Raw genomic sequence first — 14,630 nt, 5'->3', positions numbered from 1 at the left:
AATTGATATTAAATTTTTGAATGGTAAAGCGAGTTAGGGTGTTGTTCCATAAAGCAACAATCAACAGGGGAATGATTATCTTTCTCTGCCATGCTTACTATCACTGTTAAAGAAAGGGTACGGCATTGGGGCGGATCTATTTATCATCGCACATATTTCTTTCAAAAAACCATAATTTGAAAGCACTATTTATATCATCTTTAATTTTTTCTATCCGCGCTCTTTTTACACGACGGCAGCCACCCATCCAAACGTTGGTCGCGTGCGATGTTGCTTCATCTCATCGATCGAATAATGATTATGCTTTCAGAGAGTTGTTTTTTAACTGTATCATTTTAATAAATTAAGGATCCTTTTGTGTAGCTAAATGCTAAAGTGAAGCTAATCGATAATCGTATTAATGCAACATAAGCCTTATTAATTGATCACAAATTTTATTTAATTGTTTGGACGAGATAACAGTTTGCAAACATCACTAACACGCAAAAGTGAAGAGTTAACAGATAACACCGTACAATCAACGAGTTGTATAAGACTATAATTACCAGCCTAGGCAAAGGTTATCGATCGTTTCACATTATTTAAGAGCTAATAGATATTATTTGGTCAAAACTCAACATGCCACCGAGATCGGAAGACGTACCCGTTTCAACCCTTAAGATAGTACCACCTCCAAACCGCAGTCCCGCTCAAAATGGTTCTTTGTGGTTGAAAGATAAACACAAAACGGACGGGGCTGAAGGCTTGTGGAGAATCCATGACGGTCTCTATGATGTTAGTGGTTTCATCAAGAACCATCCGGGAGGACCAGAATGGTTGGAAGTCACAAAAGTAAGTCTTTCAGTTGTCGTTAATGTAAAAATTCAAGCAAGAAGTCTTGTTAGGGTACTGATATAACCGAAGCTTTCGAAGTCCACCACTTGAACTCTCACCCTGAAGAACTGCTGAAGAAATTTTATGTTCGAGATGCCAAGACCAAACGCAACTCTCCTTTCACCTTCAAAGACGACGGCTTCTACCGCACGTTGAAACGCGAAGTGAAAACAATCTTGCAAACTTTGCCAAAACAACCGATCAACACGTCTGCTTTCTTCACCGATTTTCTTCTCGTTGGTACTTTTTTCTTCTCCATCCTTGCCACCATCTACTGGAACTACTGGCTCGCCATCCTCGCCGGTCTATTCCTAGGATGCGTCGTCATCGCTTCTCACAACTACTTCCACCAAAAGGATAACTTCAGGATGCTCTACTTCAACTTGTCTCTGATGCAGACGAGGTAACTGCTTTGAATAATCGTTGAAGGTTACTAGGTGACTTGCACTTCTCTCTACTTAATCGAGTTAGTCTCGTAAAAGTGTGGCGACAAATTCCGATTCAATTAGATTAGTGGAAATAATAGATGAAGGAGCGCTTTGATGCTTTGGTGATTGGTTTAATTGAAATGTCTCGGAACGGAACAGTAAAGTGCGCGTGCTGTAAGTAATTACAGTTTGCACTTGATTAAATTAAAGAGGTACAAGCTCTAGTTAGTAATAGTCTGCAGTTTGCAAAACGAACATGATTACTGGGATATGTTATATTATAATAATACAATTATTATGAAACTTAAATTTTTCTTATGCAATGTAAAAGCTAAAAAGTGTGAAATATTTATGTGAATCTTGTTAGCGTAGCTACCTATTTAATACAGTAAATATCTAATATGTCCCATTTACATAATTTTTGCTTCTAATTGAATAGATACAACATTTTAAAAAAGTACGTAACAATTACAGTCTTCTAATGCGGTAGTTTCAAAGACATTTTAATATAGTCAAAAGCTTACAACTATCTAGTTTAGATGGTATTGATATTTTTTGGAAAACTGAAATTTTTGAAACGATTCTTAACCTGCTACTCTATTTAGAGATTGTCTTGTTATTTTTATGCCTTTCCTTAAAATTGCACTTTTCAATGCCATTTACTTTCTTTTTGTGCAACCGTACGCGAAACGAGCATTCGCGTACCTAAAACAGGTCACGAAATCCAATTTCGCGGCCGTTGCTTTTAACGACGGCCATTAAAGTAAACGTCATTCTAATATTTGATACAAATCAGAGTTTCCATGTAAGAATACGTACGGCAAACGGCCTCGGAGATAATTTTTCTCTCTGTACGTTAAAGAATGATTTCCCGGTCTTGATATACAAATAACTATTATCGATCACTTTTCTTCTTATTACCAAAAGAGGGGCCGCAACGTGTTTAGATGCAAAGTATTTTTATTTGTTTATTAGTGCCCCTGTGCAGTCTTAAATACTGAACCAATTTTGATGAAATTCTCACTGCTGGATAGTTCATTTATTCAGGAAGGATATAGCAGGATGTAATTTATATTTTCCATTACTCTTTTAATGATTAAATTTTCATTCTATTTTACTCTTTTCCTGAATTTTTCAAAATTGTATTTTCTATCTTACTTCATTTCTGATTTTGTTTTTATTTTCTATTATTGGTAGAGGTAATGTAATTCTCTTAATTAATTAATTAATTCATTTGCAATATTTTTTTTCCATAACAAACGTACCTATTTGATTTATTCATAGCATGTTTCTTACATATTCACACACTTTCAATGTTATAATAATTTTAATTCTTCCTAATTTCTTTAGTTTGCTAATATTTTAAATTTCAAACAATCTCTTAAATTCCTTTTTAACCAACTTTTCCAGAGTTTGCGACTCAATTGCGTCAATCGTGACTTTAATTTTTTGACCGCCAAGAATATTTACAGATAAAAACCGAACATGGAAAATTTTGGCCGACCAATATCGTAACTCTTAACCGTATTATCAACACTATACAAAAGCAATAAAGTGGAATGTTTGGATTATAACAAAAAGCGATGGCGCCGAAATGACATAATAAAAACACAAGATAACACCACAAACATAAATATCCCCAATGATACTAAGGTCGTACGAACTGCACATTTCCTATCTAATCAAAGATTTTCAAACTTTCCAGCGAGTGGCGCATCAGCCACGTGCTCAGCCACCATCTCCACACCAACACCATCGACGACATGGAGATCACCATGAACGAGCCCTTCCTCCAATTCCTCCCCCACGAAAAGACCACCTTTTTGAGATTCGGGTACTACTTGTACTTCCCGCTCTATTGGATCACAGCCTTCCACGCCAACTACCTCAAAAGAGTAATATACATTGCGAAGGGAGACACATCTTTGATCCAATGGTATGACTTCGTCCCCTACACGTTGCCCTTGGCGATGTACTTCGTTGGAGGACAATCTCTCCTGGCTACTCTCTGGATGTGGACATTTATAGTTATAGTTGGAAGCTTCCATTTCTCCGCCGTGGGACTAAACGCGGCCCACCACCATCCCGACATATTCCACGATGGAGACACTCCACGGTAGTACTCCTCCCTCCAAAATACTTCCATCATTACTGTTTTTAATTTGCCAGTTCCGACACTGACTACGACTGGGGCTTGAGTCAACTGGATGCCATCATGGACCGTAACGAGATTACGGGATCCCACTTCTTGGTCCTCACCAATTTCGGAGACCATGCACTTCACCACATGTTCCCAACTCTGGACCATGGAACTCTCGAATTATTGTACCCCGCCCTGAAGAAGGTTTGCCAACAGTTCAACGTCGACTTGAGGATGGTCTCACAGTTGGAGCTTATCAAAGGCTCTTTCACGCAGCTTACGAGAATCCAACCCAATCCCAATCCACCAAATCTATTGAAAAAGTACTAACACGTAGACAGTCTTCTCGCACTCGTGTATATCCAGCTGCCTAGCTAATACCACACATTTTAAAAGATTGTTGTTTTATTCGCTTTAATTTACTTGGGCAAATGACTCGTTTAAAATAATGTCAATAAGGTTGCGTAAATTATTGTAATCGTAAGAAATGTAGATTAAGCTGAATCGTAGGATTACGCAGTTCAAATTATTACAATGTAATTGTTGTAACAGCTAAAAGCAAATATGTACAAATAAACAAAATACAATTTGATGCGTATTATCTTTAAGTAGACTTATCTTGTTCTAGTCACGTGGCCACTCTCTCCCCAATTGAATTTTAAACCGATAGGAGATATCAATTAAGTGGCTTAGTCTTAATCCGTCGGTTAGTTGTTTGTGTGTGTGTGATTTAATTGCTGGTATGTCCAAACACTTTCATTTTCAGTATTTTATAACACTCTGCATTTAGAGTGAAGGTACAAACGAATGCAATAAAATTTTGTCCAAATTCTTGAACACGGTGTCACATTCCTTCGAAAAATCATTAAAACTGGATAAATCAGGTGGCATTAGAGTTCAGACGTCGTTGGCCAGTTGCTACGTCTGTCACTGATATTACACCGAAAATAAAAAAATCTTTAATAGATGCATTCTTGGATCAACTCCAATAAATATTAATACATGTTTAATAAAGCGACAAAAAACGTCCACTTCGATTTCGGCAGATCTTCATTCACATGTTTGGTCCTAGTGTCTCACCTTGAGACACTCCTTTCTGTTGCAACCTTTTTTTGACCGATTTTTTTGTCATATACATAAATTATTATTATTCAATTTTCAGTGCATAAAAAGAACCACTCAGATTTAAACCGATTTAAACGATCATAATACATTACGCTGACGTTTCGTGATGTAGTCAAACCACATAATACTCGTAGTTTGTCTTTACACAACAAAATTGGAAAATCCTACGATTTGTTTTTTTTACGGATATGCGAGCTTCACCTGGCGCAGGTGATCTGTTCTGGATGATTTTCATGTTAAAATTACATTCGTGTGGGTTCTGACAAGCAAAAATTTGGGTCCGAGTGGGCAAAAACGTGCAACTTTGAAGCTAAGGTTACTCAGCAGGTTGGAATAATGAGCAATTGTCGGAAACTAAAATACAGCTAATTGGTTGATGACCACGTTCAATTGACTTTGGCAGTCTTACTAAGAGACGAATAATTGCCGCAGGAAGTGTATTTTTGGTGGATTATTTATAAAAATACAGAAGAGAATCTGGTTCAGGGGAAAAATGACGTGCGATAGAGATCTTGAAGAATTTCCGCTGCTTCAATTAGACTGGGTTATTCCAGAATATCTATTACAGAGTTAAACATCTTCGTTTGTTTTTTTTTTTACTGTTGAAAGAATTTTTCCCTTATATTTTTTACTGATGCTTTACAACACATTACGTTTCTCCGTTTCATCGTAATATGTGACACTAATAGTGATTCCTTAGAATGAAAAAAAACCTACATTTTCTTTTCGCTTTGAGATATAATTTCTGTTAATTATTTTTATTTAAAAAAACAATCTATGATAATAATAGTAATGAATTAAATTTATAAACGATCTAATATTTGGAAAATAAATACAATAATATTTGTTTATGACAGCATGAACAAATGATGATTACCATAATACACCTTACGCTAGCAAACTATCATTAAGCGAAATTTTTGTTTGTACTTCGTTTTCTGGTTTTTTGTTCCTACTTGTACAACATTTGTATTATCGTTAATTTGTTTAAATAGAGGAGGTAGTAATTAATTCGTACCTAAAGAATATATCTCACTGAACAACATTTTTTGGCATGTTATGTCAAAACATAGGTGCTTGAGAAGTTAAGTTACACTTTACACCATGAGAATCCAAATTTAATAAAAAATTCGTCTGATAAAATGAAAACATAATATGCACGTCAACCTTCATGCTTAACTATAGGTCAATGCTGAAGGCAAGCAAGACGAGTTTCAATTTTGTCTGACTCATATTGTTTTAAATCTTTTTATTTATTGTTCGTATTTAGCTCTCTATCTGATTTAATTTTGACGTCGAAGTGATAAACAAATATATACATACTTGGATGGAGATGGAACTACACAATCTTTTCAATAAGTTTTATTTTTGCAAATATAAAAAAATGAAGGCACAAATGCTTTATAATTTGAGCCGAAATATCAAAAGATTACTAAATCAAAATTGTACCGAATCACGAACCACTTATTTTAAATTGTATGAAATTTTAGAAATGTCATTTTGCCATTTTGGTGCGACTGTTATTTTAGTATTATTTTTTTTATATGCATAAACATATTTTCACCTCAAGTCAGTAAATGAATTCATGTGTCGGGTCTTCATTTAAATTTTTCGTCAAAGTTGGCGTTGAAGAGTCGATTGTGAACACACTATTCGTCAGTCTGCAGATTAAAAACGCAACCAACACAAAAAGTTAGGTTAGATTTAAACAGCTGAACCCTCCTTGGCTGAAACGTGATTCGTAATTCGTGGTGCATTCACAATCGACTCTTCAACGCCAACTTTAACGGGAAATGAACATCCCATACAGTTTATTACTTGGTGCAATAAGACTGTGTTGGTCTGTTAGACACATTAGGACATACAGCTTGTTGGATTGAGAAATTGTTTTTTCTCTCCACGTCAATTTTTTATCAACGGTTGTCTTTAAAAAACTTTGATTTTGTTTATCAAAAGGCAAACATTTCAATCACATTGATGGTTTCAGATCTTTTGATCTTCTTTTGTTTTACGGAAATTAAAACACAAACCTTACATTTGATTTCCTGTCTAAAGAATTAATAACATCCTTCAAAATGACACTGACAGGTGCAAAATCCTTGAAATTTTCGGCACGTTCCATACAAGGAGTGGTACCGATTCTTCAATGATCTATTGTTTTCCTCAAGGGATTTATCCCAATTGCCAATTCAATTTGTTTTCATATTTTTAGCGGCAATTGTCACTTTGCAATGAAATTTTTGATACAGGTTGGCAACACTGTCCGATATGACATATTGAAATGGAATTTTCACCTACAAACAAAAAAGTGAATAACATGCATAAAAATAGGAAAACCTTGCTCTGCATGCATATTAGATAAATTTCAGCTTAGTATTTTAAGTGCAGATGGATGTTTTAATTTTATGAAGGTCTAATAATACACACAATAAACCAATTACATATTTATACTGTTTATTACAATTAAGTATGTTTAATATAAATTTAAATTCAAGAAACGTTCATAGAAACGTTTTCATCATAGATAGACACAACCTACACGATCGACAATAAATTTAATATTATGCTTGTATATTAGTGATAATTTAACTTAAATCCTACTGTAATTTATGTTCAATTTTAACTTTTATTTAGCCTTTACTTAGAGAACGTCTCTCTCTTATCTTATTTTTATTTATTTTATTTTTTTGCAAATGGGCAAAAGAAGACTTCTTTTGTTGCGTGGGGCTACATAATTAGTGTTTTGTTTCAAAAAATTAATTTTTATCAATTCTGAATAAGAGCAGTTTCTGTTAAAGCATCAGTAAGTATAAATTACAAGATTTCAATTGAGAAATTTTTACAGATTTAAATGTTAATAAAACAAATATGTAGTAATAAAAATTTTGCTGTATATATCGAGTTAAAAAAAGAAATAAACAATGAATTGAAAGTAATGGGAACACATACACATAATCGCGTAATTAATTTCGAAAGTAGACCCTACCATACCATATTAACATAAAATTCTTCATTACGATCCTATTACGCCACATATTACATGGTTCTTTCCATAAATCCATTTTTAATTCGCCGCTCGTCCTTGCGTTTCCACCTTGTTTTTAATGAACGTCTGTTTATCGCCACAACAATTCCTCACCAAAGTTAACTGGATTGTCCATTCCTCGACCGTCATGATATCAGTGGTTGTTACGTTTTTGGTGTAACACGAGTTAGCAGAGAAAATCTGGGTGAGTTATAAAAATTTGGATTTCCTCGTTAATTTTGTAACGATTTTCTGCAAGCGTGCGTCTAAAATAAATTCGATGATTAATTGACACAAACATTTCCAATTTATTTTTATTTGCTTCTCGTGTACGAATTTATAAAAAGACAAACTTGATGCATGCAGGCGCGACCCACTCCTTTTTGGATTTTGCAGAGGAGCTGAACCTAGATTTTCTCGTGTTCATATATTTAGAACAGTAATTAGGATTTTTACAAAAATAACAAAAACGTCAAGAACAGATACAAAAATTAAATGTAATGTTTTCCAGAACAGTAAATAAAACGTTTCGTTTTACTTTAAATTAAAACAGTCCAAACAGTTTTGACGTAAGAATTACCTTTTTAATTTTAATTTCACGTTTGTTCTTTTTAAAATCTGTATCATCATTTTATTAATGCATTTTTGTTGTTATTTGCTCTCTATACCGAACACAAATTTGATAAACGTTGATTAAAAAAATATATATATCAACAGTTTTCATTATTGCCACTTAGTTCTTAATTTTACAACTTTTGAAAGAACTAGTTTTCCAATCTAAACAGTCACAATAAAAAATATTTGCTTCGATGACTGATTTAAAAATGATTTTTTCCATCCTCCTTGCTCTAATTATAATCGCGTGGGAGTTAGACTAGACTCGTCCTCTGAACATTTTTTCCACGCACCAATAACTCCCACAAAATCGTTGTCACATTCGCATCGTAACGAAATAAACTGAAATTTTTAATTTTCCCTCCAGAAATAAAATCCGCATTCCACGTCCGAGATAATACCTCTTCGTCAACATTTCCAAAACATTCCCGAAAATATGAATAATAAGCTGGTAAAAATAATTTTCAGGCTTGAGCAATCCTTTATTCACTCTTCCATGACTCAACGCCATAATTTTAGAAAGAGATGAGTGAAAAATCCACAAAATTTACGTCGAGTCTGGGTATCAAATACCCCTCGCATAGGGATGAACCCCTCAAGACGGGGTTGCGATGGCTGAAGGGGAAACGAGCAGATGATGGGGCTGAGGGTTTATGGCGGATCCACGACAAGCTCTACGACTTGAATGAATTCATCCAGAAACATCCAGGGGGCGCGGAATGGATAGAATTAACTCAAGTACTACAACCATCCTCTTTATACACTTGTCAAATAATTGATTTTTAGGGGACTGACATAACTGAAGCTTTTGAAACACACCACTTAACCTCCATTCCTGAAAAACTGCTACAGAACTTATTCATCAGGCCGGCGAAAACCCCCAGAAACTCTCCTTTCACGTTCAAAGAGGGTGGCTTCTATAAGACTATGAAGAGAAACATTGCTAAGAAGTTAGCAGATGTGCCAAAGGCACCAGCAGAGAGATCCAAGAAAATTGCTGATTTCTTGCTCACAACCTACATTGTTTTAGCACTTATGGCCGCGATTTGGAGAAGTTTCACTTGTGGGATGTTGTCTGGAATTTTTTTGAGTTTGACAGCCATTGCTGCTCATAATTTTTTCCACCAGAAAGACAACTTCAGGATGTATTATTTCAATTTCACATTACTGGAATACAAGTAAGTGCATTTCCGAAACTTTACTGTTCCAGCCCCTCTTTATTATTTTTTAAAACTTTTTTTCTGTCGTTATCGCGATATTAGATATTTTTTGTTATGTGGGTGGTAACGCTTTTGGTAATTAATTTAATAATTATTTGATGAGAGATAACGGTGTTCAAGTGTAAAATTCGAGATCCTTGCAGTATTTTAACAAGCTGGTCGTATAAGGGGCTGCACAACGCATGTAAGTAATTATTTTATTCAGTAGAACAAGTCAGTTTTGTGATTATTTGCATAGCGTAGAAGTAAGGTTATGTTTATGTTTCTCGCATGCTCACATCACGAATTCGAAAAGTAAACTCAGTTCTGTTTAATATGCATCTGTTAAAAGAAAATTATTACTAATATACCTACATAACCCACATAAAACTATAAACTATAACTGAAGCAAGTTTTAATTTTTGTGTTGTACTTGGGGGTGCTATGTGGCCGTTAGTGTTATGATGATTATGAAAATGGGCAACGAGGGTACATTCCCAGCACTTATTACAACATTTGGTTACGTTACACTTATGATCTACCAAGAATCAGCAAAGTAGTTCTTATTAATACTGCTTTTACCTGTTCTACCCCATAATTTTTGTAAATACAGTTTAAAACTGTATTTTTCAAATAAATAACACGAAAGACAGCAACTATTTCTATAACAGCATCAAAGTGCTTCAGTATTAAAAACAGCGTTTTGGAAGTACATAATAAATATGTTCTGTTTATTTTTGTGTAAAGATTTACATTACTTTTGCAGAGATTTATGTCATACATGAAATAAATAGTGCAACAGAACATGAAGGTTCAGTATTCAACAAACTGCAATACCAAACACATACTTTTTAAATAAATAAGTTTTAAAATAACAAAGTGGTATCAGCAGTAGGAATGCTTTGAAAGAAATGGTGTTGTTGAAAGTAATTTGAAACATATTTAATAAGTACAAAGTTCAATTTGAAAAATACATTTTTTGCGCTACTCAGGTTAATTATAAACAGTTTTAATCATGCAATAAGAATTTAAATTTACTTCAAACAATGAAACAACACACATTTTACATTTAGTTAACATTTAATAACGGGTGTTTTTTTAAATTTGGCGTCGAAGTAGGCGTTGAACTGTCGATTGTGAACGAACTATACAGGTTACGGATCACGGATCAGCTGTTTAAATCTTACGCTTTACACGAGTGGTGCGATCTCAATCGACTTTCCAATGCCTACTTCGACGCCAAATTTAAAAAAACACCCTTTATTTTTTCTATTGTCTTTGATTCGTGTTCAAAAAACCTATTATATGTATGTACATATTGGGTGATTCAAAATGATTGTGGCCAAGTATGGCAACTATGTATGAAAATTTATGTGGCAACTGTGTGGGCAGGATAGAGTTGATATTTCTTTGACAGTTCATAGTCGCGCAATTTTGAAAACTGTCAAATCAATGTGTAATGATATCAAAAAAATCAAATGCACGCTTATGAAATGTCATACAAATGACAACTCTACCTCATCCACACAGTTGCCACATATATTTTCCTTTTCAATTACAATGACATTTTTTAGAATTATTTGATAGGTAATGTCAAGTAGACAATTAATTGACAAATGGACAAAATCAGATTTACAGTAGGAAAATTTTCGTTTCCCGTTTTTTTGCAACTAACTGTAAATCGATGGATTTCGTAGTAATTCAAATTCGAAATTTAAATATCCTTCAATATCCGATTATTCTATGCGACATTTTAGATATTCTAATTTTTTCCACTAACATTGGATTCGGTTTCTCGAACTTTTAATATTTTCTAGTTAGTATGCAAGGTATTCAGGTGTTCGCTAAGATTTTTCTTCCACGTGTAACTTTGAAGAAACTGGTTTTTTAGTATTTACTATGCTGTTTTCTCTGGACAAAGGCCTCTTAGATTAATGTAACATATGAATGTGGTACTAATTTTACCAAAACAGCACTTTCTGATGAAATATTGATAAATATTAAAAGAAGTTGACAGAAGAAATAGTCACCAAAAAACTTACTTCGACACCAACCTCCACTACAGGTCTAAATAAAAATCCAATTTTTTCGCTACAACAATACTAGATCGTATAAGTACATACTTATTTGGGAAAAACTAAAAAAACTCCAATATTAAAATTCTTCCATTTTTTTTTCTACTGCTTTATTTGAAAGTAGGAAATTACTATTAAACTACATACTACTAAAAACCTTAAAATGCTGTTGTTATTCGCCAGTGTTAAGACTCTTTTAAATTTCTTTTTGATATGGCCAAAAAAAATTGATAAAAGGTTCTCAAATATTTTAATAAGATTGCTTTTTCTGCTTTTCTGATCTATTTGTACGAGTTCTATAAATGATTTACAAGCAATGGACATTATCTTTCTTATTTTACTGAAACTAAAATCTGATTGTAATACTTTTTTTATTAATATTTCTTTTTTACATACCTAGAGACAAATAATTTTTTTGTGACATTACAGGATACTTTCTTATGCATTTTCCAATATATCTTCTCTAATTATGTTATTCATCCGTCTTCTTTTTAATTCTGGAGTGACTGTTATGCGTGATTCAGTAACTGATATACTAAACTAGTGTAAATTATTCAAATGATAATGTTTACAATGCAAGGAAGATTGATATAACAAAAAATTATTCATCACAAAAGTAACTAACTTAAAATGGCACCTGTTGACAAATTGCCACCATTTTGTTCATCGCTGTATATAAATTCTAATATTAAATTTTTATTATCTTCTGGGTAATAGATATAAATGTTTTTAAAAACGAGATTAATTAACTGTTTAACTTCACTTCTGTTGTAGAATATATCTTGGTAGATGCCGAAAAAAATTAGATGATATATAGCAGCCGCCCAAGAGTTTAGCCAAAGATAAATTGTTTTTTTTATTGAACAAAACATCTGCTGCATTCCTCTATAAATCATCAGGTGTAGCATTTTATTTTTATGAAATTTCTAATTGAAACTGTTTGAAAATTTTTAATTCGGGTCTGTGTTTCTTATTATGCCGTATCATTTGTGATATTGTGGAACTAATTAACATACAAATATTCCATCGATAATATTGAAGAAACGGGTTTTTATAAAAATGCAAGAAATCATCAAGGATGACAACAACAGATGCACGTAATTTTACTACAAGGCAAAATACGAGGATTTGCTACAAATAATTATTTATAGACAAAATCACAAGTTTTAATTAAACAAAATGAACCACAATCGGTACACGTAATTGTAAGTATAATGATACAGTACATTTTTTTTGTAATTTGTCGTTAATTATGTGGCCAGAGCAATTTTTATGATTTTTCTATAAGATAATTTATCTATTAAATTTTAACCAAGGTGAATCTTCATCTAGTGGGATATTTGATTCGGCAATCAAAATTACAAAAATTGAATTAGTTTCTTAAATAATTGCGTTTTATAGCCGTTTTCACCGTCGTAGTTTAAAATTAAGAAGAGCTTAAAACCTTGGTTACAATTATTAAAATCGTAGCAACAATTGTTTTTAAGCTTGGTTTAAAAATAAGGAACGTCGGTGCAAATGGCCATTAGTGTTGCAAAACAAATCAACAAAATGATTATGTTTTACTTTTGTTTTTTTTTGTGTTTTCTGGTCAAGGCCAAAATCATCAAAATTATAGTCGATATTAGGGCAAAAAATGTTTATTGATTCCATCGCCCCGTTAATTTATCAGAAACTGGTAAGTTTGGCGTCAATATTTTCGACCAGTTCATTGTGTTTTGACGCGCGCGAGGATGGCCCACCAGCTAAAACTGCCAAAATTATAGCGTCTGGCGCTAAAAGCATCATTTGTCGGCAAATTACCTCGCAAAAGTGCCAAAAATTATAACACATATCATTTGGCATTCAGGTTCGGAAGAGTTTACTCTTATCTGTCAACGCACACCGGCGCGTTTACCACCGGCCAAAATCGAAACCGGGGCCAAGTTCACGGCCACCATTTTGGAAATAAAATCGAAATTTTTTGCGAATCGCACCAAATGCGATACATCGGCGTTCCCACCCAATTTCAATATTGACGTTGGACGCAAGGAGCACTCGATCATGACTACTACAAAGGTATATGTCGGAATCTCCGGCTGGAATAGCAAACAGACCGAAAATATCGCGGCGAAATCGAAATTAGTTCACGTTTAAAATTATCGTGAGCGGACACACCTGTTTTCGGTTGCAGAGAGTGGAGGATAAGTCACGCACTAAGTCATCATTTGCATACCAACACCATTAACGATCTGGAAATTTCTTCGTTGGAACCGTTCATTGAATATCTGCCTGGACAAAAAAAGATCTTGGAGCAACTCGTCAAAATTGTGATATCACCGATAGTCTACTGCTTTATTTTTTTCGGTTCTTTCGTTAGAAGGTAACAGAGTCGAAGAGTCATCTTCGAGCTAGTCTAAATTGATTTTCTTAGCGTCGTACAAATTCTGGCGAAGGAAAAGGCCTTCGATGCCGTCGTTTTGCTGCCCTTCTCGGTGCTGGCCCTCATGGTGGTCTTCTCCGGAGGGGACATCGTCTTCTCTTCAGTGATGTTCTTTTGGGTACAGCTCAGCGGGAGTTTGCATTTTGGGGCGGTCGGCGTCAATGCGGCTCACCACCATCCTGACATTTTCCACGACGGGGACACCCCCAGGTAAACTGGTCTCTCAGGTGACAGATTCATTGACGAAAAATTTGTAGACCCAAACACGAACTGGATTGGGGCATCCACCAACTGGACGCCGTGATGGACCGCAAGGACATAACGGGCTCCCACTTTTTAGTTTTGACAAATTTCGGGGACCACGCTCTCCATCATATGTTTCCGACCATCGACCATGGTCTGTTAGAATATCTGTATCCCACGTTTTTGAAAACTTGTTCCGAATTCGGAATCGAGTGGCGACTTTCGTCGCAAATCGAGTTGGTGAAGGGACAGATCAAACAGATAGCTAAGATCAAGCCCAACGAGGAACCACCAAGGCCTCTCAAACCCATCAAGTTTTTGTAGATTGTACGTTTGCTGTGATTAAAATGTTTTAGACTTTTTTTTTTGTTTTTTTTTTTTGGGAGTCGGAATGAAACGATATGTTCAGTAGAATGTATTTATTACAATAAATCATAATTAACAATAAACATCGAAATAAATACAGAGTTTGTAAACGGTGATGT

The 14,630-nt window shown here is 34.3% G+C and overlaps 2 protein-coding genes across 5 annotated transcripts; both read left to right on the top strand.

The window, feature by feature from the left end:
- Positions 1–446: 446 nt before the first annotated feature.
- On the top strand, positions 447–4,033 carry LOC138138346 (cytochrome b5-related protein-like). The gene is made up of 4 exons (XM_069058241.1): positions 447–831; positions 885–1,276; positions 3,007–3,417; positions 3,471–4,033. The coding sequence occupies exons 1-4, from the start codon at positions 619–621 to the stop codon at positions 3,769–3,771; spliced, it is 1,317 nt and encodes a 438-aa protein (XP_068914342.1). The 5' UTR covers positions 447–618; the 3' UTR covers positions 3,772–4,033.
- A 15-nt stretch (positions 4,034–4,048) lies between these two features.
- On the top strand, positions 4,049–14,505 carry LOC138138345 (cytochrome b5-related protein-like). Of its 4 annotated transcripts, none has more exons than XM_069058238.1 (7): positions 4,079–4,181; positions 8,574–8,657; positions 8,726–8,944; positions 8,993–9,384; positions 13,654–13,842; positions 13,894–14,112; positions 14,160–14,505. In XM_069058238.1, the coding sequence occupies exons 2-7, from the start codon at positions 8,643–8,645 to the stop codon at positions 14,467–14,469; spliced, it is 1,344 nt and encodes a 447-aa protein (XP_068914339.1). In that variant the 5' UTR covers positions 4,079–4,181; positions 8,574–8,642; the 3' UTR covers positions 14,470–14,505. The 4 variants fall into 4 exon arrangements, with proteins under 4 accessions (XP_068914340.1, XP_068914339.1, XP_068914338.1 ...); XM_069058237.1 differs by lacking the exon at positions 4,079–4,181 and adding an exon at positions 6,775–7,796; XM_069058239.1 differs by lacking the exon at positions 8,574–8,657 and having other exon boundaries at positions 4,049–4,181; positions 8,675–8,944.
- The last annotated feature ends 125 nt before the right edge of the window (positions 14,506–14,630 follow it).

Source organism: Tenebrio molitor, chromosome 9, assembly GCF_963966145.1.
Source record: "Tenebrio molitor chromosome 9, icTenMoli1.1, whole genome shotgun sequence".
Taxonomy (NCBI): domain Eukaryota; kingdom Metazoa; phylum Arthropoda; class Insecta; order Coleoptera; family Tenebrionidae; genus Tenebrio; species Tenebrio molitor.
This window is presented reverse-complemented; position numbering and strand designations above follow the sequence as displayed.

Bases quoted from the DNA above. Each gene is read 5' to 3' on its own strand.
- LOC138138346 (XM_069058241.1), top strand. From the start codon at position 619: ATGCCACCGAGATCGGAAGACGTACCCGTTTCAACCCTTAAGATAGTA. The intron at 832-884 runs GTAAGTCTTTCA...AAGTCTTGTTAG, and splicing joins AATGGTTGGAAGTCACAAAA to GGTACTGATATAACCGAAGC. The intron at 3,418-3,470 runs GTAGTACTCCTC...TTAATTTGCCAG, and splicing joins CACGATGGAGACACTCCACG to TTCCGACACTGACTACGACT.
- LOC138138345 (XM_069058238.1), top strand. The intron at 9,385-13,653 runs GTAAGTGCATTT...TTTCGGTTGCAG, and splicing joins TTCACATTACTGGAATACAA to AGAGTGGAGGATAAGTCACG. The intron at 14,113-14,159 runs GTAAACTGGTCT...AAAAATTTGTAG, and splicing joins CACGACGGGGACACCCCCAG to ACCCAAACACGAACTGGATT.